Source organism: Halyomorpha halys, unplaced genomic scaffold (assembly GCF_000696795.3).
Source record: "Halyomorpha halys isolate HHAL.00 unplaced genomic scaffold, Hhal_1.1 Scaffold977.1, whole genome shotgun sequence".
Taxonomy (NCBI): Eukaryota; Metazoa; Arthropoda; class Insecta; order Hemiptera; family Pentatomidae; genus Halyomorpha; species Halyomorpha halys.
This window is the reverse complement of record NW_027116440.1, coordinates 165,089-188,285: the sequence shown is the minus strand read 5'-3', so window position 1 is coordinate 188,285 and position 23,197 is coordinate 165,089. Positions and strand designations below refer to the sequence as shown.

The 23,197-nt window shown below is 29.2% G+C and overlaps 1 protein-coding gene across 4 annotated transcripts in view; it reads right to left on the bottom strand.

Moving 5' to 3' along the window:
* LOC106687527 (serine/threonine-protein phosphatase 1 regulatory subunit 10) overlaps positions 1–21,360 on the bottom strand; it is a 53,874-nt gene extending 32,514 nt beyond the window's left edge. Inside the window, exons 1-2 of one of the 4 annotated variants that reach the window (XM_014431462.3) lie at positions 20,504–21,360; positions 9,573–9,670 (exon numbers count right to left, since the gene is read on the bottom strand). In XM_014431462.3, coding sequence (XP_014286948.1) covers positions 9,573–9,670; positions 20,504–20,530 — 125 coding nt within the window. In that variant the 5' untranslated portion in view covers positions 20,531–21,360. Of the gene's footprint in view, positions 1–9,572; positions 9,671–12,816; positions 13,138–20,503 lie in introns of those variants that run through there. The other 3 variants (XM_014431464.3, XM_014431463.3, XM_067053235.1) reach the window with 3 other exon arrangements.
* Between the last annotated feature and the right edge of the window lie 1,837 nt (positions 21,361–23,197).

The window sequence follows — 23,197 nt, the reverse complement described above, 5'->3', positions numbered from 1 at the left end:
GACATCAACTCAATAAAATCTATAGGGATTTATTTCTTGTGGGAGCTTAAGCTAACAGTAGTGATCTTATTAAAGCAGTAATAATTTTATAAATTCAAAAAATTACATTATATGGATTATAACCAACAATATTATAATTACTGCTTAATTGGATCAGAACTGTTAACTTCTAACTTATAATAACTACTTGAAAAGAAAAGAAACAAAATTTACAAAAATGACAAGCTAAGAACTCGCTAACCAAGCTTTTATAAGACAGATAAGAAAGGTTACAATACAGTTTTCTCATAATGATCACTGGCAGCACTGTTAAACAAAATAGAACAAACTGGCAGCGCTTGTCACCTACAGAAGCACTGAAACTTCTAATTGTTATATAATGATAAAAAAGGCAATGATCACTGTACGGTAACTATTGTTAGATTAAATTTATTTTTAGGAAAATACTAAAGAAAAATAATATTGATTTAAATCTTTATAAAAAGATACATTTTTCAGGTAATAAATATTGTATTATATAAAATTGTTGGAAATATTAATAATTGAGGTTTCTGAAATTGAGAGGAAAACAACAAAAAAACAGTTGTTTTATTACTAAATGAACTAATGTATTATAGTTCTGATTATAGTATTAGTTTTAACAAATGTATTTTTCTTGCCACATCTATATTTTAAAAACTGCTTCTTTAATTTGTCCAAGTTGGTTATTAGTATATCCATTTTTGCTGATCTATGTGGAACAGTAATTTCCTGAATACGTCTAGGCTTCAAAAATGGCTTGTCCCACAGATTTTATTCTTAAAGGAAAAATCATTGATCTTGAAATATAATAGTAGTTATTAGTGTATTCAATAGAAATTTTTAGAAAAATGATCATTGCCAGACAATACAATTTGCAGAATATGAAATGAGTCATGAAAAAAAAGAAAGAATTTGTGCATTTATGAAGATTGAAATTTAAGAATAAATTGATAAGAATAAGTTTATATTGTGTATGAATATAACATTGAATAAGAAAAAAATCGGCACTTACACAGACAACAATTTTTTGAAAAATAAAAAATGAAAGGGGTGGTTTGTTTGGTACAAAATACAGAAACATTTAATGGTAGAAACCAGTAGTGTTAGAAAACTTAAAAGAAATAACAGTATTGAAGTTTTCATTTTAGCTTATAGATTGAATACGGTTATCTTAGATTGAATATGGTTATCTCATTTTGCATTGTATATGTAAGACATAGGCTTGAAATGTCACCACAAATAGAATAAGTTTTACTTGTTTGTTTCCCTTACTCAACAAACCATAGCCCCAACTGTTTTTACCTATGAAACAATTGTACAAGTACTTGATAATCCAGATTGTGTCTAAAAACTTAACTTGTACGAATCATGAGGTAAATATATAACAAACATGTAAATTAAATAAAATATATATGATTTTAAAGAATGGATGAAAAAAAATAAATCAGAATATAAAAAAATTAGAAAAATTAATTTTTTCTAGCATAATAAAAATAACACACACCCAAGTGTGTAAAAGCCTCAAGACATAGCAGAGGAAGGTTGGAATATGCTAAAACATGCAGCAGATATAATGTTCAACAATGAGCAGCAACTTCCTAGCACAGCGCCTTCCTACATTACCTAATCTTTTGTCATGAGGCAAAGTCATTAATGTAATATTAGTTAAGTGGACACCCATTTGCATTTTCACTCATTGCAATGTGAGATAATAAATCATTTATGGTATTATTATATTATTTTAAGATATCTAGACAAAGAATAAATAAATGTGAAAAAATAAATGTGAGTGGGTGAAATATATTGTGTGGGCAGATTGGTAAGGAGTATCACAATTTGTACGTAGATCTTCAAGAGAATCTTCTGTTACACACTTTCCAATTTGGAAGACTGTCTACAGAAGTTTAGTAACACACTTAATCTTTTATATTCGGATCGCTCAGATTCCTCTTGTATGAATAATTGTGATTTATCACAACTTGTAAGTTTTTAGCATCAAGTGAATGCAAGGACAAAGAGATAACTATTGTAGGACAGCACTAAACAACGAAACTATATGTAAGATACACCTATACTAAACAACTATAATTCTCAAAAATAAGAGCACATGCAATTGAGAAACTTACTTCGATACGGTAACATATCCATAAAATAATAAAAAATGACTTATTTTTTCAAATTTTTAATTTAATGTGAATGAACTGAATTGAATATGGTTATGTATGAATATGGTAATGAATATGGGACCTATGAACCCTGAATCATTTTCCAACAAAATTGAACCAATCTCTTTTGGTTGCAAGGCTCAAGCTCAGTGTTTCAAAATAGGACAAATTCATTTCTTACAATGTTGATAAATGTATTCCATTCAAAAAGTAACATATCCTTGTTTAAATGTATCAAACAAGACTAGATTTTATTTTTCCAAAAAAGCACGTATCTAAAATGCAATCTAAATTGATATTGAAATTTTCTCAAATCTTCTGAATAGCTGAAATAGCATTACTACATATAGTTTTCTTAGTGATGAGCCTGTAAAACAAGTTCATTTCCCTCTTCAGTTTTCTTATTATCAGATATGTTCCTCTACAAGCTTTCTTGATTGTTGTCCCACTTGCTAATATTTCAATTTTAATTAGTGCATAGAATTCCTACAGCTTCAATGTCAAGTATTATTAACTTCTTATTAGAAATAATAGAGGATTCCCTGTGGGACTGTAATGGTAGTTCACAGAAAAGAAAACGGATACAAGTCATTTGTTACAAATGTAACAAAAAATACAGTGAGGACAATTCTGATCTGATGAAACTCAAAAAATATTGGTCAAGCAATAACTTTAATGCTGTCAAGTAATATAGATGGATATTTCTACAAGTTACCTATTTATAAATATGGGCAAAGAAAACATAAGTCATGCTCTCACAAGGTGTATAATCCCCTTTGACTCTACATAGATGACCTAGTCAACAAAAAAATATGGATGGTTCTGCCTACCTCTTAACCAACAAAAAAGGCCGACACTTTTTTACTGATACAAAGAAAAATGTTCCAGTTTATAAAAGCTATTTTCAAAAGAAGGGAGTCTGGGTAGCAGTCAAGAAAGGAATAATAATAGGCGACTAACTATTTATTAGTAACCAATGTTTGGCCTCACTTTGTAGAGCTTCGTACTATAAAATTATGGAAGATAAATAAGATATCGAAATTTGGGAAGAACAATACGTATCAGAATGATTTATTCTGAAACCATTTGCATTCAGGCCTGCGAAGTGGAGTGAAACATAGGTTGTTATTACATAAAGTTAGTTTACTATTTTTGTACCTTTCTTAACCACCACCCAGACTATCTCCCTACGATTCATTACATAATGTTTAACAGAAACTTTCGAATTTAATTACCTAGACAATAATGTCATCACATACTATCAACTAATAACCTCCTAAAAGTTATTTTTATTTAGCTTTTAATCTTCCTAACAAACCACTATATTAGCGAACATACTGATCACAGAAGATTTCTTCATTTTATAGAAACAACGAGGCTAGGACAAGATATAATCAAACTTTTTTTTTTTAATTGACAGCATTCTATTAACTGTTTTAATACCATTATCATTACAGAAATAACTTCATAAAGAAGAGAAATTAATGAAGGATTTAGAATAAAGTGGCATAGGCTCACTTCCAATGGTTTGCAAAAATAGGTTATTATTTCTATGTAATATAAAATCATAAAATGTGAGCATTTGACATATGCTTTTGACTATTACAACACAGACAAAAGTATGAGAAGTCCAAGGGAAGAATGATTTTAGAATATTTTATAATATAGATTTAACCTGGAAAGCCATTTTGTGAAGAATGAATTTTTCATTACTTTTTTTTCCAACCTTCTGAAAAAGATTTTCTTTTTCAACCAAACAAATTGTAAATTAATTTTTGTAGAAAAAAACAATTTATCTATAACGATTTTCTGAAATCCAAATTTTTTGACATCCTTTTATTTTTAATTTTACATTATCATCCCATTTGTAAGTAATCAAAGAGTTTAAAATATATTTTTCAAATGTTTTAAAATTTTAATATGTAATTAGAGAGGGATGCACGCTGGGATCTTTTGAGAATTATATTATTATTTATTTTTTCATACATATAGTTTGATTATGTTCATTTTGTTTATTTTTCTGTTTATATATATTTTAAGAGAGATTTTATTTGTTTTAATGTGCTTTTTTTTTCTCTCATTTATTTATTTTATTTTATTTTAGTATGAATGTCATCATTCATCACTATCACCTATTGCCCACAACTGTGTGGCAGATTGTAATATCTATCTATAAATAAAAAGTATAAAAAAAAAAAGTAATTAAAAGTGGAAACTTTAAATTTGTTTACCATTTAAATTGTCCCTGAATAAAATCATTCATCCCATGGACTCATTGTGTTGTTTGCATAACAGTTCCAAGAAACTTTTACAATAAAAAAAAAATTATGTAAAATCACTCCACCACTAAAATTATTAGCACAAGCCAATCCATATTATAAATCTGAAAATTTGGGCCAATCCATATTATAAATCTAAAAATTTGGATAAATATAGCGAACTCCAAATAATTTAAAATTCAAGAGAAACAAGAACAATTTCAAATCATGGAGAGTTAAAGAGCTACAAATTTAAACCTCATGTTCCACAGAGACAGTGACGAGCTATCACATATGCTGTCACAGAAGTACTGTTGCAATATCAGGATTCGCGATATTGCAAGTTGCAATATCAGTTGGTAGTACTATCAGGATTCGCAATATTGCAGGTTGCAATATCAGGTGGTAGTACTATCAAGCGAAAAAGCTAATATCCACACGGAAACACCTTAACAGTGAACTGTCATGACTTATAATTTTATAGATAAATTATAACCTAATATGTTCCCTATTTATTATTTGTAAATTGGGAAAGAAATTTATCATTCATTCACCAAGATGACCTTTTAGCGAGGTTGGGTTCACTATTATCTTGTAAACATGCACTGTCATACTTTCTCACTATTATATTACTTTTGTGACAGATATCTGTGACATGGAAATGGTACTGAACACAGTATGAAATAATATTGCCAACTCTATTATTTTATTCAGTAAGAAAAAAACAACTGGTCCAAACAACTTGAGGAGTAAGAGATCTCCAATTATTGAGAGTGTGAGATTCCTGCCATCAAATAACGAAGTGTTGGCATGGAGAAGTCATTGCTACAACTTCAAATTACAAAGAGGACAAAAAACCAGAGATTTTTTAACAATTGATCAAATGTTTTTCAAGGGACCAGTAAAAAACTTCAAATTACTGAGTTAACTAACTGCAGTGTTATAAGTAGAGTTTCTATTATGTTCATCCTAAAATCAACAATTGATAAGGATTGTGAGATGGAACTAATCTTTTTTTTTTTTAATTTTACTTATTACAAATAAAATCCAACAGGCTTATATGTTGAAAAATCTGAGACATTACTTTTAATCAAATGTATTTATAATTAAAATATATATATAAAATAGCACATAAATAAATATATGTAAGAAAACATCGCATCACACCTAAAAGATTTAGATGTAATATTAATTTACTTTTTCTAGTTGGTAATGTTATTACGGACAATGATTATCATTATACTCAATTCAAAAGGTCTAAGGTGTTGAGAATTGGCCTAATGTTATTCCATAAGCCCGTACCCGATTTATTTTTGTTGTAATTAAATATTATCTCCAATTTTGCTCCTGTATTTTTCAAAATTACAATAAAATTCTTATTGGAGCCAAAGCGAATGAAAGTGATGTACGTAAATATTATGTGGGCCATTGCAAATAGAGGTTGTGGCAAGACAATACAGAGTTTTGTTTGTTAAGGTAACAAACTGCTGTTTCTGTAATTCATATGGTTTAAGAGGAATGACTGGATGAATAAGCTTTCAAAGTTGTTTCTTTGTTTACAGGTATGAGTTATTATAAAATTGAATAATGAGTATAGTTTGACTTTTAGGTTTATAACAACATTAAACTGAAACTTTGTTTACAGAACAATACATTTTAGTTTCTAACATCCCATACAAACGCAATTCAAGTTGATCATCTTATAAATATTTGTGAGTTGGTGAGAAGTCCAAAGGTATGTGACGATTTTGCAAATAGAATATTTTTTTTTTTTTTAGTCTATCTGTTCATAAACTGATTTTACACTTCAAATTGAAAACATAGTGAAATTATTAAATGTTTAAAGCTTAATTCATCATATAGGTTGGACATATGAGACCACCTCGTAGTACGGAAGACAAATCTAAAACAGCAATTCATCTCTGCTTCAATCTGTCCTTGAGTACAATTGAGAGGCCACAATATACCAAACAGCTACACTCAAAATGGGGGAAAATAAGTGATGATATAAGTAACTAACTTCAATATTGTGGTTTGGGATTTATATTATATTATCAATCTTGGTATATGGAACCATTGGAAGTGGATGACACATTATGATAAAACCTGATCGAGCCATTAAAAAGAATGCCCAAAAGTGGAACCCCCAGAAAAAAAGAAGAGGAAGACCAAGAGGGTGCAGACCAGTAGAAAGGGACCAGGCAGACAAAACATGCCATAAAATAAAGCAGATTGAAATTCGCTAGTACAGGGGGTGCCAAACCTTATTTATCGTGTACCACAACGAAACGATCCTCCCCAAATTGAGCTAAGGCACAATTCCTTCCTCTCTCTTTTTGTAAATCTTGAGAAAATACCAATATAATGACAATTAATTACTATCAACTATGTGGACACTTACATTTTTATCATAAATTTCTTAGTTCTAGCCTTCCAAAAAATTGATATTATTGGAAAAAAAAAAACATTGTCAATAAGGAAAAGCATGCTAGTCAAAACATTAAAAAATGTAAGTTTTAGTAGTAAATCTATTGCTTAAAAATAAATAAATAATACAAAATGAAGTAGAAATTAATCCACACAATCTTTAATATAGCGATGTTCATTTTTTATTAGGCTCATGTTGGAGAAAGACTGCTCACAAACACACATATATGATGAACCTAACCAATGTACAAGAATATTGTGGAGCAAAATCTAATGAGAAATTATCTTATAGCTCATCTTGTCAATCACTATTGACCCTTCTCCTTGATTTAAAATTTCAATTATCGGAATGGTAATTTTGCTGCCTATATTGAGTCTAATTTTACCCACAAAGAGGATTCTTTTTTTTAAAACAACAAAATGAACATTATGCAGTCCGCACAGATTTAGTTCTAACTTTATTATGGAAATGATCTGTTTTTGATAAAGGCAAAAACCTGAATTCAAAATGCTAAAATTGGGCTTTAACACATCTCTGTATAATAAATTAAAAAAAAAAAAAAATTATGAAGCAACACATGATACCAACTTGCAGTCACCCACAACTAATGTTTAGTTTGCATGTAACAACACGTCAGTGTCACCGAACATGAAAGTGTTAAGAATAACAAATTTAGAAACTTACTGACCGACCTCATGCGAACCCCAGCATGCCACATTGTAGCATCCGTGCCTTGGTTTTGGGCATCCCTGTACTATGTACCACTAGGAGTCAATGGAGAGAGTATCAATACATAGCACTATAAAAAGTTATGGTTTGGGAACAAAAGTTCACTCATTAAAATTCAAACTAAAACACTTTAGAGATACATACTAATAATAACTAGTCTTACCAGAATATACTAAAGCTGCAAAATAGACTCTAGTACTACGAACAATGTTTTCAATAATTAATATTTTAAATAAAATAATACGACTAACTAATATCAACCTGTTTTATCTTCTATTAAACAATAAAAAATAATTCAACAATCACAGAACAGCAATCATTCAAAAAAACTTTCGAACTGGAAATGAGAATAATATGCTAATATAACAAAGTTGCATTCTAATATAGTTATAATTGTAAAATTAATACAGAGATAATTTTTGGTACTTATTATGAAAATTGAAGCTCATGAAAGGTAAAACATTTGTCTGAGAAATTAACAAAATGAGGACAGATGTACAATACCATAACAGTAACTTCATAATGTATTGGAGTTTACTACTTGGTAATATATTTCAGCTATAGTCAGTTCTTGTAGGACTAGGTATTATAAATATCAAAAATGTTTCAGCTTAATATGGATTAGATTTGCACTCTCAGTGCATACCACTCTACCTCTGGCAGTCTTCTGGGAACTAAAACACCCCATAGTCCCACCCTCCAAAATCTTAGATCTAAGCCAGGTCTTATCAAAACTTTAAATCATATACTTATAAAGAGTAGAGAAGTCTTTGAAAAAAAAAAAATTAGTTAAATCGAGCAACATATAAAAAATGGCTAAAACTGAAAATCAGTTATCTTAACTTTAAAAAATTCATTTATAGTGAATAATGGTCAGTCTAAGACATGTCACAATCGACAATAAAGAGTAGAACAGTCTTTGAAAAAAAAAAATTAGTTAAATCGAGCAACTGCACACACACACACATTTTACATATGTTGACATAGAACAGACGGGTTTTGCGCAGGATATATTGAAGTAGTATACGAACATGGACAATAGAGAATCCACACAAGTGAGGAGTTGCATCAGATGTCTGTAAAACCAGATTTGGTGTTAATTGTGAGAGGGAGCCAAATTAGAGGGCTGGGCCATGTAACAAGTACGCCTAGGGAATCAATCCCCAAATGCTTACTTAAAGACCGGCCTGATGGAAGACCATGCTTGAGGTGGTTGCATGAAGTGGAGGAAAAGAAGGGCATTAGAAGATGGTAGATGCTTGCCAGAGTTATGAGAGAGTGGAGAAGGATTAAAAGAGGTCCATTTTCTTGTAGGATCGTAGCACCACTAAATAAATAAAAATAATAAATATTGGGGTGGGGTCAGTGAAGACCACAAATAAGTAAAAACTTATTTATTAGTGCCAACAATTTGGGCAGAATTTCAGGCCTTCTTCGTTGAGATGTTTAGGCCAAGCTTTACTAGCCCTTTAAATCAACAGTTTAATTCTTAATTCAATTCTCATTTTTTCAATAGCTATTCGTCAATAATTTATTTAATAGTATTTAAATCACATTTTCTGTAATATTTAGTTTAGTTTATAGCACGTTTCATACATTTATAGCAAATCAGTTTCTACATTTCTTGAACATATTTTCAAGTTACTCTGAGGTCAATTATACTACCTACACCATTTTCAAATATTGATTTACTTCCCAAAAAGGAGAAAAAGGAAAATTTACAAAAACCAACTTCTTTTTTTAAAAATTAAATATGAAATGTTAAGTAGAGGACCTAAATGTTAATTAATGAGCAAACAATTTTATCTTCATTTGTTTATTAAAGCTAAGATGTTACAAACCGTAATACATCTACATATTCATATATGTATATTGTGAACTGAGATTTAAAAACAAAAAAATAACACTAAGGCATATACGAATAATAAGGATTGTTGGATGTTCAAAAATACTTAAATAAAAAAGTCTTACCTTTCTAATCTTTGAACTTCATCTTTACTTTTGATGCCCCCATTTGGAGAGAGTAATACACTCAGGCATTTGAGTAACTGATTTGGATCTATGCGCGGCTGTAAAAAAAAAAAGAAAAAAAAGAAATATAATATTTATTTTTTCCATAACTTATTTTAAATTATATAAAAATATGTTCATTAAGCTTAAATAAACCATTAAAAGAATTTCCAAAAAAACTTATGTACAGCAACAATTTTGAATTGATAAAACACAAAATGAATGTAAGGCCTTGAAGAGCATGAGTGCTGGACAGAAAACAAAGTCAGAATATATTATAGAGTTTAAAGAAAAGCAATTTTATTGAACTGAATGAAGTTCAATGAAGGATATATCAGAAACAAGATTGAAGAAGTTAAAATATTCCCAACATAGTAAATTAAATCTGAATTTTTGAATTAAATATATCATAGCTCTAATAAAAAAAAAAAAAAAACTCATTACTAGTCTTTTCTTTTCAGTGAATACTGGAATTTGATACTTTTATTATCTGTTGGTAGTTATAAGAACCAAAAAAGTGCTCTAATTATTGAGCGTTCAAAGCACTTTTTTTTTGTTCTTGAAACTGTTAACATATAATAAATGTAACAAACTTCAGTCATCAAGAGGTTTCTGGAATCAGGGTCATGAAATACTTCATCAAATAATATTTTTAACAAACAATTAAAATTTTTGATTTCTTTATTGAAAAATCTACAACGGGAATCACAAAACATTGTCTCTAAACTAGAATAATTTTCACTCCAATGACCTTATCAGTAAATTGCATTTATAGCTTAATAAATCATTAAAAACCAACCCATATAATAGATAAATCCCTAAAAGAATTTTCTCTTCTGAATTTTACTGATAAAAGGAGAATGGCAGATGACCTTTTAAATTCTAGGTTAAGGATATCTACGTTGATACATAAACTAAGTTTAATCAACCATCACAATTTGTTATGCAAGCAATCTGCAATATTACTTGCAAATAAGCAATCTGGCAGTAATACTACAAAACATTTAAAATGTTTACCAACTATACATTCCTATATGGATGCTTCCAATTTAATTTAACTAATGCATGTTAACTTAATTAAATTGCACAATGCTCAACAAAGTACTATTTTCAATAAACTACAATCCTGAGAAAAATAATTAAAATCAAGAACTAGGCATTGGTAAATTGAATAATGAAATGATAATGTGTTTTCCTACCAATAATAAAAAATACAACAAAAACCTTAATAAACTGTAAAAATAGAAGATGTTAATGGTGTGTATAATTGGGCAGAACTTAAAAAAAAAAATGATAAGTTTCTAACCGAGCAGGTGATTTAAGTATTTAATGTCAAATTCAATGGAAAATAACAAAAAATTGTAAAAAATACCAATAAAATTGAAAGAGATGAACATTGAGGCAATATTTAAAAGAACAGATTCATCTTAAATAATTTTAATTAATAACTTTTTAAATAGAACGATTTATAAAATAGGCATCCACTTCACAATAAATACTAATGTTTGGGTTAATACTTCAAAAAATAAAGATGGTATAATAAAATTCAGAACAAGAGGTAGGTGATCTTCAAGGTTTCTCATCATAAATTTAAATTGTAAAGCTAAATTAACTCATTTTACATTAGCCTCTTGAGATAAAAATAATAGGAATCAAAACTAGAGTAATTTTATAAAGGAAAAGAGTGGGAGAACTCTTCAAGGTTACCCACCAATCATTCTGATCTCTGGACTACTAGTACCCAAGTAGGAGATTGGAAACAGAATAAAGTCAATATAAAAGTTTTGGTATAGCTAAACCAACTCAGCTTCTAGTAAATTCCTGAACATTAATAACACCTAGAGAATAAACAAAATTTTACCAAAGGAATTTTGAACATTAAATTAAAATCAAAACAAGCTTAATGGCAATTCAACAAAGGTGTTGAATATCAGCAAATCAATAAATTCCTATCAAAATCAAAATCACCTTGAAGGGAAAAGCATCATTACTGACAATTGTTTATTAAATCTTTTCAAAAATAGAATGAAGGCCATGAAATACCTTCATCAAATTAGTAACTCTCCCCAAGGACAAACCACAAAACCTCATAAAATACTGAATCCTGTCCCAACTGTAGGATTTTAATAACTTCCAACAAGTTTTGTCACTAAATTTTAATTCTTTAGATTGAAAACAAGATGTGTAAAATACCAATGTCGACACTCAAATTTAGTTTTATTTTGTTAATTATTCATTCAGACTGAATAATCAAAAAACCATAAAACAAAATACATTTATCCGAACCATTAGAAAATTACAATCCTCGAGTTGATATTTTGTCCTAAATTTGCTTCACATTTAGCAATACAGAAAACAATTTTAACAAGTTCCATTTATGTCTCAAATGTTTAACTTTAGCTATGTAGATACAGAAAAGCAGTGTAGTAATCTAACATTAGAGGTGAGCTAGTCAAACATTATCTACATTTCAATTGATTATCTTTCTGATCAGCAATCCATCACATGATTTCATAATAAGAGCAGTCATTTCAAAATTTGTAATTTTAAAACAGAAATAGTTCTGTTCATTGATGTTTTTAAAGTTTACTTACCAGAGACTATGACAAGACTATAATTTTAACCTACAGGGTCCTTATATTACTTAAAATGCTATTTCCTTTCTTCAACTTATATAACCTCAATTGAGAAATAGTAGCACTGGAGGCAGAACTTAAATCTCTAATAAAAAAAATTACTTTTCCAGGAGTATATGCATTTTTCTCTCTCTTATAATTAAAATAGGTATTATGCACTAGGAAGATTAAAGCCAATAAGACTAATACAACTGTTCAAAAAAAATCAACAAATGACTATGATGTCTTCAGTAAAAATTATCTTCTTTAAGTTTACATATGTGTTACTAATATAATAGCTTATTAATATTCTTTCAATTATTACCTTTACAAATTGTATCAATTTTTATCTGAAGGCGATTGCTATAATTACATCAAATTAAACAAATACAAATCTAACCTTTCATATTTCCTTTCACATATATGAAAACTGGGTATTAAATTCCCCAAAAAGCAGTCTAAAAGCCACAATCACTAGTATTTAACTTGGTTTTTGAGCCAAAATTTTTTTTTTCCATTTAGACTGTTATTGATGTTCTGTTTATAGCTACACTGATTTAAGATATTAAGTTAATTGTAAATTAACTTACCCACACTTCTTTAAACTATTTACTTTAAATCATTTTATTGATTCAAATCCAAAAATGACAAATTTATTTCACAAATGTGAAATTTAAATTTCCACACAGATTTTATAAATAATAACTAGCTCCAGTAGTTTAGTTGACTGATAGGTTAACTAATCTAATAGTTTTAATGGTGTTAAAAATACAACCTTCAAATTCTGATATAAAGAGCCAATAAGTTTACAGATAAAAGTGTTCTCTCTAAATAATTACTACTGCTTCCAGTATAAAACAAATAGATAATAAGCTAGTGTTCATTAACTTAGATCTACTAGTTTCTTATGTAATATATATATATCATTTAAAAAAAAAAAAAATGTGTCTTAACAAAATAAAATATTGACCATTATATGATCCAATAAGGTTGCTTATTAACTGAAAAATACAACTATTAAATACATTTTCAAAATAAACCAAACCATAAAACTAATGTATTTAACTGGTGTTGATTGATTATACTTAATACTAAATATCTTAAGTAAAGAATGCTAGAAAAGCTGCTTTTCCAGTTTATGGCATAATTTTTGGTGAATTTCCGAAAAGTGGTAAAAAATAAAAATAAAAACATATTATTTAAATATATATAGTAATAACCTTGCCATCCTTTCTATTAAAACATGCAAAGGTTAGTTAAAACATATTTAATGACATTTACAGTCTCCATATTTTAATGAATGCGTAACTAAAACAGTTCTTGCTCCTCTCTTCTCTTCTTTAAATCCTCTTACTTTTGAAATTTCTGTTTGCCATTTTTCCATTCTGAATACTGATAGCCTCTTATTCTTTGTCCTGCTCATATGGGTCCGGAAAACATTTTCCAGGATCCTCAATTTCTGTATAAAGAACACCAGACTTGATTTCCTTACAACAAACATTTCTTCATAATCCTAAGAATTTGAACTGGATTTTTAGACAGGTCTGTATACTCTTCTTAGTATTTTCCTTTTCCATATCTTTAATATACTTCAGCTTTACATAGAAAGTATCTTAGTCTCACAACTTCTAATTGACTTTTATAAAAGATGAAATCATTTGTTGTGCTTTAATAATTTAACAATAAAATTCATGAGATTTTAACTGCCATACCATTATTATCTATTCTTAATTTTAGTATACTTCTAAAGGACCAGGGCTATCAGCATTCATAAATATCACAGAAAAATTAATTAAAAAAAAAAAAAATTATACACTAACTGATGTTAAACTTATCTTCATAAGTTTTTGAATAAGTTCAGAAAGCAATTAATAATTTCCTCATATACTTAATGCTAGTTAATGTGCTAGGTGTTGACCTTCTAAGCAAGGAGTCTACAGACCAAACAGGTCCCTCACAGTTAACTTACAAAAATTAATATTTCATTAAATTATACAAAATAATTAATTTTTATTTAACGATCAATTAAGGGACAAAAAAATTCAATTAGATAATGAAACTGAGCATACAAATTTTAATTAATGATATGAAATTTATTTTAAAAACTTAGTCTAGCTAAACTTAGGTTAAGAAATGTTCTAAGCCAACCCAACGCTGGCAATTTATCTAAAAATAGGTAAGCCCTAGAACAATATGTACCCAAAATTATAAGTCGTGGAATTATAGTAATCCAAGTGAAAGTTAGGTTAGATTATTTATGAATATATAGTTGACCGTAAAGATTTAAATATAAGAAGATGGTCAGAGTTGTGGTAAAAAAAAGAACAAATAGTTTTAAACTATTTGTTCTTTTTTTGACCGCAACCCTCACCATCTTCTTATATTTAGGTTAGATTAATTTAACTTTTCTTTTATCCAGGTTTACTTGATTTAACAATCTTTGATCAGTTTTAAATCACAATCCTTTTAATCTTATTAGCCTACTTTTTAATAGAGGAAAAGATAAAAGCTACTCAAGTTTCTGATTGGAGAAGTTTGTCAGGGGGTGCGGTCAGCAAAGAACAACATAAATAAACAAAACCATATTTATTTACTTTATCCCGACGTTTCGACCTGAGTTTCAGGTCTTCATCAGGGGTTATGGCATAGAAGGTAGACCTGAAACTCAGGTCGAAACGTTGGCATAAAATAAATAAACATGGTTTTGTTTATTTATGTTGTTCTTTGCTGACCGCACCCCCCGACAAACTTCTCAAATCATTAATCTACGGTCAACTATCTACACCTCACTAAAGTTTCTGCATTGAAGGATGCCATCAATTATCAAAAACATATATATATATATATATATATATATATAGGTCCATAATAACTCATATTAGCATACCATGTGACATTTCAATCACTCACTTACAATTGATCATAACACCTCCAGTAATCTCTATTAAAATACTTCATCTGGATCTACTGCTCTCCATGTCTCCTTGCAGCTGCAGCTGGATTATTCTACATTTACTGTTTATACCCATTTTAGGCCTTTTAGTCTTCTTATTTACAGGCAGAGCCATGTTATAATAAGAAAATTTAAGGACAGGAAGTACAGTAGGAAGTAAGGTAATCCTTTAAGATAATTTTTTTTTTAAATCACATTTTAAGGTCATTACTTAAGTGCAAAACAGTGCTTTACAAAACATACCATCCTTAAATGATGATAATTGATAAATTCTTATCGATAACCTATTAATAAATTTTAAAAACTCAGTTTAGATATGTCAATTTTTAAGTGACTCCTAACTGAGATGGTTAAAGAATACAACACTTTACTTGCAAAGTGCTATTATGGAAAAAAAAACATAATATCAGTTCAGTAAACTCTCAGATTTAATCACTTTTTAGAGCCAGATTAAGAAGGAAGAAAAATGTTCAAACCAGTAAGAACTTTATCTTTGTAAAACTTAAAGTTATTTACGAGGAACTAGTTCAATTAAAAAAAATATGTACTTCTAGATTTCCAAACTTTGTGGTAAAAAAAACATCAAAAATTGAATTTTTCCATCAAACTTAAGTTGAATTTGATGAAAATTCATGAGGTTAATTCCAATAATAAAAAATAAAGTTTGTAGAAATAATTATGTATAATAAAGTGATAAAAGTTTAAATTACAACTTTGGAATGGCACATATTTTTCCAGATTAAAATAAAATGTTTCATTTCTACAGTAAATAAAATCTAATAAATTCTTCATACTGGAGCATCCTTCAGTAATCACTGTTTTAAACTAGGGATTACAGATGTTTATTTCTAAACGTTTTGATTACTATACTTAAGTCTTCATTATGTCTTAATCAAGTTCTTAGTTGGTAAGGAGAGAGGGTTTCTCTTATTCAATTCATTAATTCTACTTCACTAAGGCACTTAACAAACTTAATAATGTTGAGGGGAGGGGACAAGTAAATACATATTTTTTAAATAAAACTTACTAGTAATATGATATAGAATTATAAAGTATTTTTCCCTTACATTTAGCTTGAATAGCACCAGACCAAATTCTTAAGAATAACCATCTTATTTACTTTAAATTCTTATTAATTTAAATATCAAATCAGTAAAATATTTTTATTAGATCCTGTACACGTTACATTTCTAAGTTATGAGAATTTATAGAAAAGAAATTTTGGTTCAGCAATCTGTAAGCCATGAAAAGTTGAAAATAAGAATGCTTTGAAATCAACTGTGGAGCAAAGTTAGAAGTATTTAGGATGAATTTTTATCTGCCAATTCAGACACCATTCAATTAAAGCTATATAGTTCATCACTGGACACATTTTTCAAATGCTATTTACTGCAAAATCATGTCAAAAAATATTATTAGAGAGACAAAAATCCACATTACGTTATAAGCTCTAATCTGACAACTAATAATCAGAAGCAACTTTAATCACTATTGTAGTTATGTTAGAAAAAAATGAGGCATTTACCTCACAGTATTAATATTGGTTAATTCACTAAAATTTAGAAAATTGAATTCTCATAATTAAAATGATATATAATGTTAAAAATATTTGTATTCAATATTATAAAGAAGTGATTAAAATAAATAAGCAGGGCAAGACTTCTTTATGATAAACTGGACCACCGCGGCCTAATAAACATTTAAACAACATCCTAACAAATTATGAGTCTAAGGGAAGAATAATTTAGTACAATTTTCTGAAAATTAAAATTGCTGTGAAATATTGTGAAGCATGAGAAGTACTATTGAATGGTGATTTTAAATAAATTATGTTATATTTCAGTTAATATTTTATTCAGTAATCTCTACTTTCACTTATACATGAAATAAATAGTAAGAGAAAATATAGTGATAATTTTTTTTTTTAACTTGAGTTTTTAATATAATTACACATTTTAGAATCCCCAGGTAACCAATTTATAAAACTACTAATCCAGATAGATAATCAAGGTTCACAAAATGCTCAGTCCAGCTCAAAAACAAAAAATTGAAATAATGTATTTGAAGTAGGCAAATACCTGGAATATGACTGCCACTATTTTCACTAAAATTATCTTACCGGGAGTAACACTTTATATCACTGTATGAAAAAGTATAAATTATACTTTCCTAACCTACATAAAGAGATTATTGTAATCAGATTAAAATTTGTTCGCAGTTTTAATCTACCTATTTTAGAAGCGTTCAACTTTATTCATATTTTCAAAATATTTGAAAACTGTAAATCTCTCTTAATATTCCAGATGCCCGTTAGGACAATCAAATTGTTAAATAATGTAAAACCAAAAATAACAAAGTAAAAATAAAACTGTTAATGAACCAATATTAGTGAAGATACTGCAACGAATTACTGTAATAGCCTGAGAAGCCAAAGTCGTAAAGAAAGTTGTTTGAATGAATATGCCAGATACTTAAAACTAAAATGATTGCTTTTTCAAGAATTATCTAGGCTAGCAAGTTTTTTATTATTCTATAGATAATGTAAAAACAAACAGAAGTTTTACCAAGCCCTATTAATTATATATATATAACAGATTCTGATTTGAAAGGTTTATCAAATACAGCAATAAAAGTCCCCAAAAGTTGGTAGTACTGAAATTGTAAGCTTCTGGTAATTTAAACGAACTTTTAAGCAATTAAAGACAGTTTGCTCGATTTCTATTCCTTTAATATAATCAACTACCAACACAATGACTTATCAGTCACACAATCTTATCCTTTCAACAATAATACATCTCACATTTTAAAGACCATTATTCTTTTTTAGAATAAACATTTTCTTCATCAATTTCAAAATCACCGAGGAGCAAGTTTCCATAGCAAGTACAGTTTGAGTAAGGTTTGTTTTCATCCAATTTGTTAGGATGTTTTGATAAGCCATGGATGAATCATACAACATGTAAATATGTCTTCTTCAGCTTTCCTCTTTAGTGTCCCTCAGTATAGAGGAGTATCCAGTCAGGAATTCCATTCTTCCCTACTTCTCGCTAGGTTTCTTGCCTGTTGGAGTTCCTTCCCCTTTACCCTAAAGAGTCGCTCAATGTAGTCAAGATATGACATCCAAGGGCGGCCCCTAGGTCTTCTGACATCTGGGATATTCCATAGTCTTTAGAGGATTTCAATGGTCCTCCATCCTGATAACATGGCCAAACCACTTTTGCTGAAGATTTTCCTAGAGCTCTTTCAATTGGACTATCTGCAGTTCTTGACAAATCCTTTTATTGCAAACTTGGTCCCTCCTTGTTTTTCCAATCGTGCTTTGCAAAATTTTCATTTCGGCAGCAGTGATTCTGCTCTCCTGTCTGTCTGTTAATAGCCAACCCTCTGCTCCAAACAAAAGTATGAATAGTATGACTGTCTTGAAAATAGCTTGACATCTTTGCCTACTTCTCTCTTCCCTACAACAGTGATACATAGGAGGTAGTAAACTGCATTTGCCTTGATAATCCTGTTAGGTATTTCAGCGCCAACCTTCCCAGATCCATCTATCTCTGTACTTACATACGTTGAGTCTGTTACCACTTTTAATTCTTCTCCATTACAATATATATGAATATCTTCCTTCTTTCTTCCACCTTAAAGGATCTTACTTTTGTGATAATAGGTCAATTAATATTATTTGATGAAGAAGAGACTGTCATTTTTCCTCTGAGATACAGAATCAAAGCAACAGATATTTTATACGAAAATGGGCATGCATTAAAAATATAATTCAATTCCACAATTATGTGAAGGTAAACATTAAAACCTAACAAAAAAGAGCGAAGAATAAGGTAAAGTAATAGCTAGACCTCAAAATGAACATTATCACAATTAGAATTTACTAAGTAGGGTGCTGAAGAGGAAATGGAAGAGGTTTTTGACTAACATGGCTGAATTAATATTGAGGTGACAATGAAATAGAAAAGAATATTTTCCCGAAGTACTACATGATATTAAATAAAAACTTTTTTCATAATTCAATGTAGACTCGATATACACAACATAGATAACTGATTTGGGTATTAATACCCATACAGGGATTTAAAATAATCAGTGTATTTTTTTAATATTTGAACAAACTATCTCTATATGTAATAACTGATAACAATATAATTCACAAGATATTTCTGCTAAAATCACAGAATTTAACTTAGCACTGACATGAGGAAGCAATATGGGTCATACCTCAACGTAAGAAGCAGTCTAACATTATATTATGTATCAGAACAAACAATTAAGTACAAAGAACAAGCTTAACATATATTGTTTTAATATACATACTGATTTAAATAAACAATCATGAATGTTTAAAATTATAATAATGGATATCATTAGACCAATGAAATATTTCATAAAAATATGATGAGAACTAATCCTGATCAGAAGAGTTCTGGATTATTGGGAGGAATCAGCAAATAAAAAGAAGCTTTAAAAAAAAAAAAAAAAAAAAAGAAGAAGTGACTAAATATTTTCTTTAGAATAGAAAAACTTTCACCAATTCAGTTGATAAACATGTCAATTATAATTATGATCCTAACAATAACCCCTTTCGGACTATGTGCTCATAAAGATCAAAATTGATATTTTAAAGACTAGTAATTGTTTGTTATAGAAAATTCAAATTCATGATATATGAAACAAATACGATGAATAATTTCACCAATTTGTTTTTATTTAACATAAAAAAAGCTCCATCGATTCTTGTTGATGTACATAATACTCTTAGTTATGACACTAACAAAGACCTCATTTATGACCATATGCTCACAATTGTAAAAGAAAATTGTTATTTGATTTCATAACACTCAATTAATGCCACCTTTATTATGGTTGTTAGTAGATTGCTAGATTAAGTGTGCAGTGTTTTGCTTATTAACTAATTAATGTAAAATATAATAGGTTTATTCAATACAAGTTCAAGCTATTATCAAAGTAGCACGCACAAGCGTAATATTGTTTATCCATTCTAAATATCATTATTCAAATTACAAAGAAAGCTTTAACATAACAAGAGAACTTAATTTACAAAAATAATAATCAATAGACTTAGTTCAAAACTATTGAAACTGTTCAATTATTCTAAATCGAAATAATAAAAGAAAAATAATGCAGTGTTACAATTAAGTATTGTGAAAACACATTATTAAAATCAGAGGCAAAAATATTTTGACATAACTTTAAAAACCAGTTAAAGGTTAATGCATAATATTAAATATTACAACTTTTTAAAACACCTAACCTACTAAATTATGAGTTAAAACCAGTTATATAAGCAGTATCACCTGATGTTCCTCTATACTACCTACCATTGGGTACAACTCACTATTTTAATTTAACTAAAAGCAGTAATATCCCTCCTGGCTCACTAAGAATACACTTAAACATGAAAAATAATTCAGCTGTTAATAATATACAGTTGTTTTGAGAGTAATGCTTAAGCTATAACTGGCCAATTTGTTTTGTTTTTAGTAATTTTCAACATAAAAAAACCTGGATAAGTTTTCCTGAGACAAACAAAATTAATTCTAACCAACAATGACTGTTCAAATTATCAAACTTCAAGGATTGCTATTAAAAAGTTAAAATGAGGCCATCATAATAAATTTCAGAAAAGGATAATATAATCATATTTATAAGGAATTGTTGAAATTTAAATATCAATGCATTTAATATTCTGAATTGGCCATCACCAAAGGTAGCCATGTTGGACAAATGGTAGGGAGAGACATTCCACCCTAATAAAAATATTTATTGCAGAATGCCCAAAATAAATTGCATCTAACATAATGAATATCCTGACAAATTGTGATTTTACTTAACTACTTACCATAATTTCCTTTAATGTCCTTCAAAATACTAACAATAACACACGCCACCTATCAGTATTCCAATCTCGATTTGATGTCTGTAACATAACACTATGAATAACAATTTGTTGAATCCGGGCGATTCTAGATCATGCTCTATTGTAGCCTTAAGCACAATATATGTACATAAAGCTCACTAAATTATTATCCCAAGTATTTTAATTAAAGTATAAGGTTGACAACGCCTTGACAAAAGTGCCTGGCAAGAAGCCTTTCCAAACCAGCAAAGCGCCAATCAAATCGATGCCAAAGCCTGACTGAGAGAAAGCCTGCGCAGAAACCTGCGCAATGAAACATTTTATTTCCTTGATGACTATATTATACTTCAATATTTACTATGAAATATTACTGCAAACAAAGAAATAGTAACCATTTTGATGTTGAATTCTAACTAAACCATATCTACCACTAAAAGTTCATGAATAAATATTGATTTCTACAATTCAGGCATTCGGTCATAAAACAACAACCGAAAAAATAACTTTCCTTTAACCCACGTTTAATCCTTTGACGTCACTCTGGGGTCAATTCTGACCCCACTGAAATTATTTTTTGGGTTTAAACATTTTGTTAAGCAACTGCGGATATTTTCTGAATTTAGTTGGTAGTTCTTTTAAGGTGAGGAAGTTATAATTCAATGTAGTATTCCTCGTGACTTTGAGCAGAATTACTTAGAATCTTATCTGGGACACTTTTGACCTCAGTGTCTTCCGCGTTTGCATCTGTGGGAAGCGGGCTTCGTACTTCAATGCCCGTCATTTCTTGGTAGAATTCTTTTAAACTAACTTGGTATTTCATAAGAATAAATGGACATAACTTCTAACAACGGCTTTATTCTTCTTTGCTTCTTTCCAGCTTTAGAATGGAGTTTATTATAGTAAATTGAAAATGAAAATCAAGAATTTATAGAATATAATGATGAAAAGAGCGGACATGGGTAGTGAAGGAGAATTATAGGATAATTTGGAATGTAAATTTAGTGCCAATGATGACCCTGAAGCTCTTGATTTAGTTGAACAACCTAGCTCGTCTCAAGCAGAACATTCCAACAACAATAAGCCTCTATGAAACATAACAAAATGAAGCACTGTTCTGTGAGAGAAAGATGTGAAAATTGTGGGGAGTACGGAAATACCAGAAAAGCTGAAAAATATCCTGAGTCATCTACTAGGTCCGAAAGGGGTGAGGAAAATATAAAAAAAAAAAAGAGGTGAGACCTGGGTGTATTAAATGTTTGTTAATTAGGATGTTTTACCTTACACCTTGAATCACTTACCATTATTTAATTATAATATTGTTTCTTTAAAAATTAAAAGTCTTAAAAGTTCTTCTTCAAATCTATTGAGTCAGCCCTAAAAAAGCCGTTGAGTCAAGAACTTCACAATAAATCTTAGTCAGATACCAAATTTTACCCCCGAATCCCTCAAATATGGGAGTAACAATACTTTCAATTCTGTACTATGAGATTTCGTTATTTTTCTTTGTTCGGATTTCCATTCCAAACGTTCCAGGGTTCTGATGTTGAAAATATGAGTCAGTCATATAAATGATGTAAAATCTAAACGTTTAATGTAAATTCATTCTCCTTAAAGTACTTAGTATTACTGAGAATTCATGGCGGAAATCCCACCCCAATTTTTCTCTCTTTCGTTGGTAGGAGCATTCAAATGTGTAAAAGTTAACCCCAAGACACTCCAGGGTTGAGTGGTAATCGAACTTTGAGAATTTTGTATCACCTATTACAGTAATTAAACGACTATTCCAAATGAGTGAGTCTGTAGTACGGTCCTACCCCTAAATAATGATTTTTTTTTTCATACCTGTATATTAATAGTAAAGACCTACAATTAATCAGGGATACAAATAGCACATTGAAGAGAGGATGACCCGAATACGATTTTTCATGTACATTAAAAATAAGATATTATCAAGATATACCTGATTTATTGGAGGAATTTTCCTGCAATTTATGTTATATAAATACCGCACAACACCAAATGGAAATTAACGTGCCTCCTCAAATAAGATATCATCTGATTAATGTGCTCTAAGGACATACTTACCAGTAATATTCCCAACTACTCAAAGAAATCTTAATCTATTATGTGT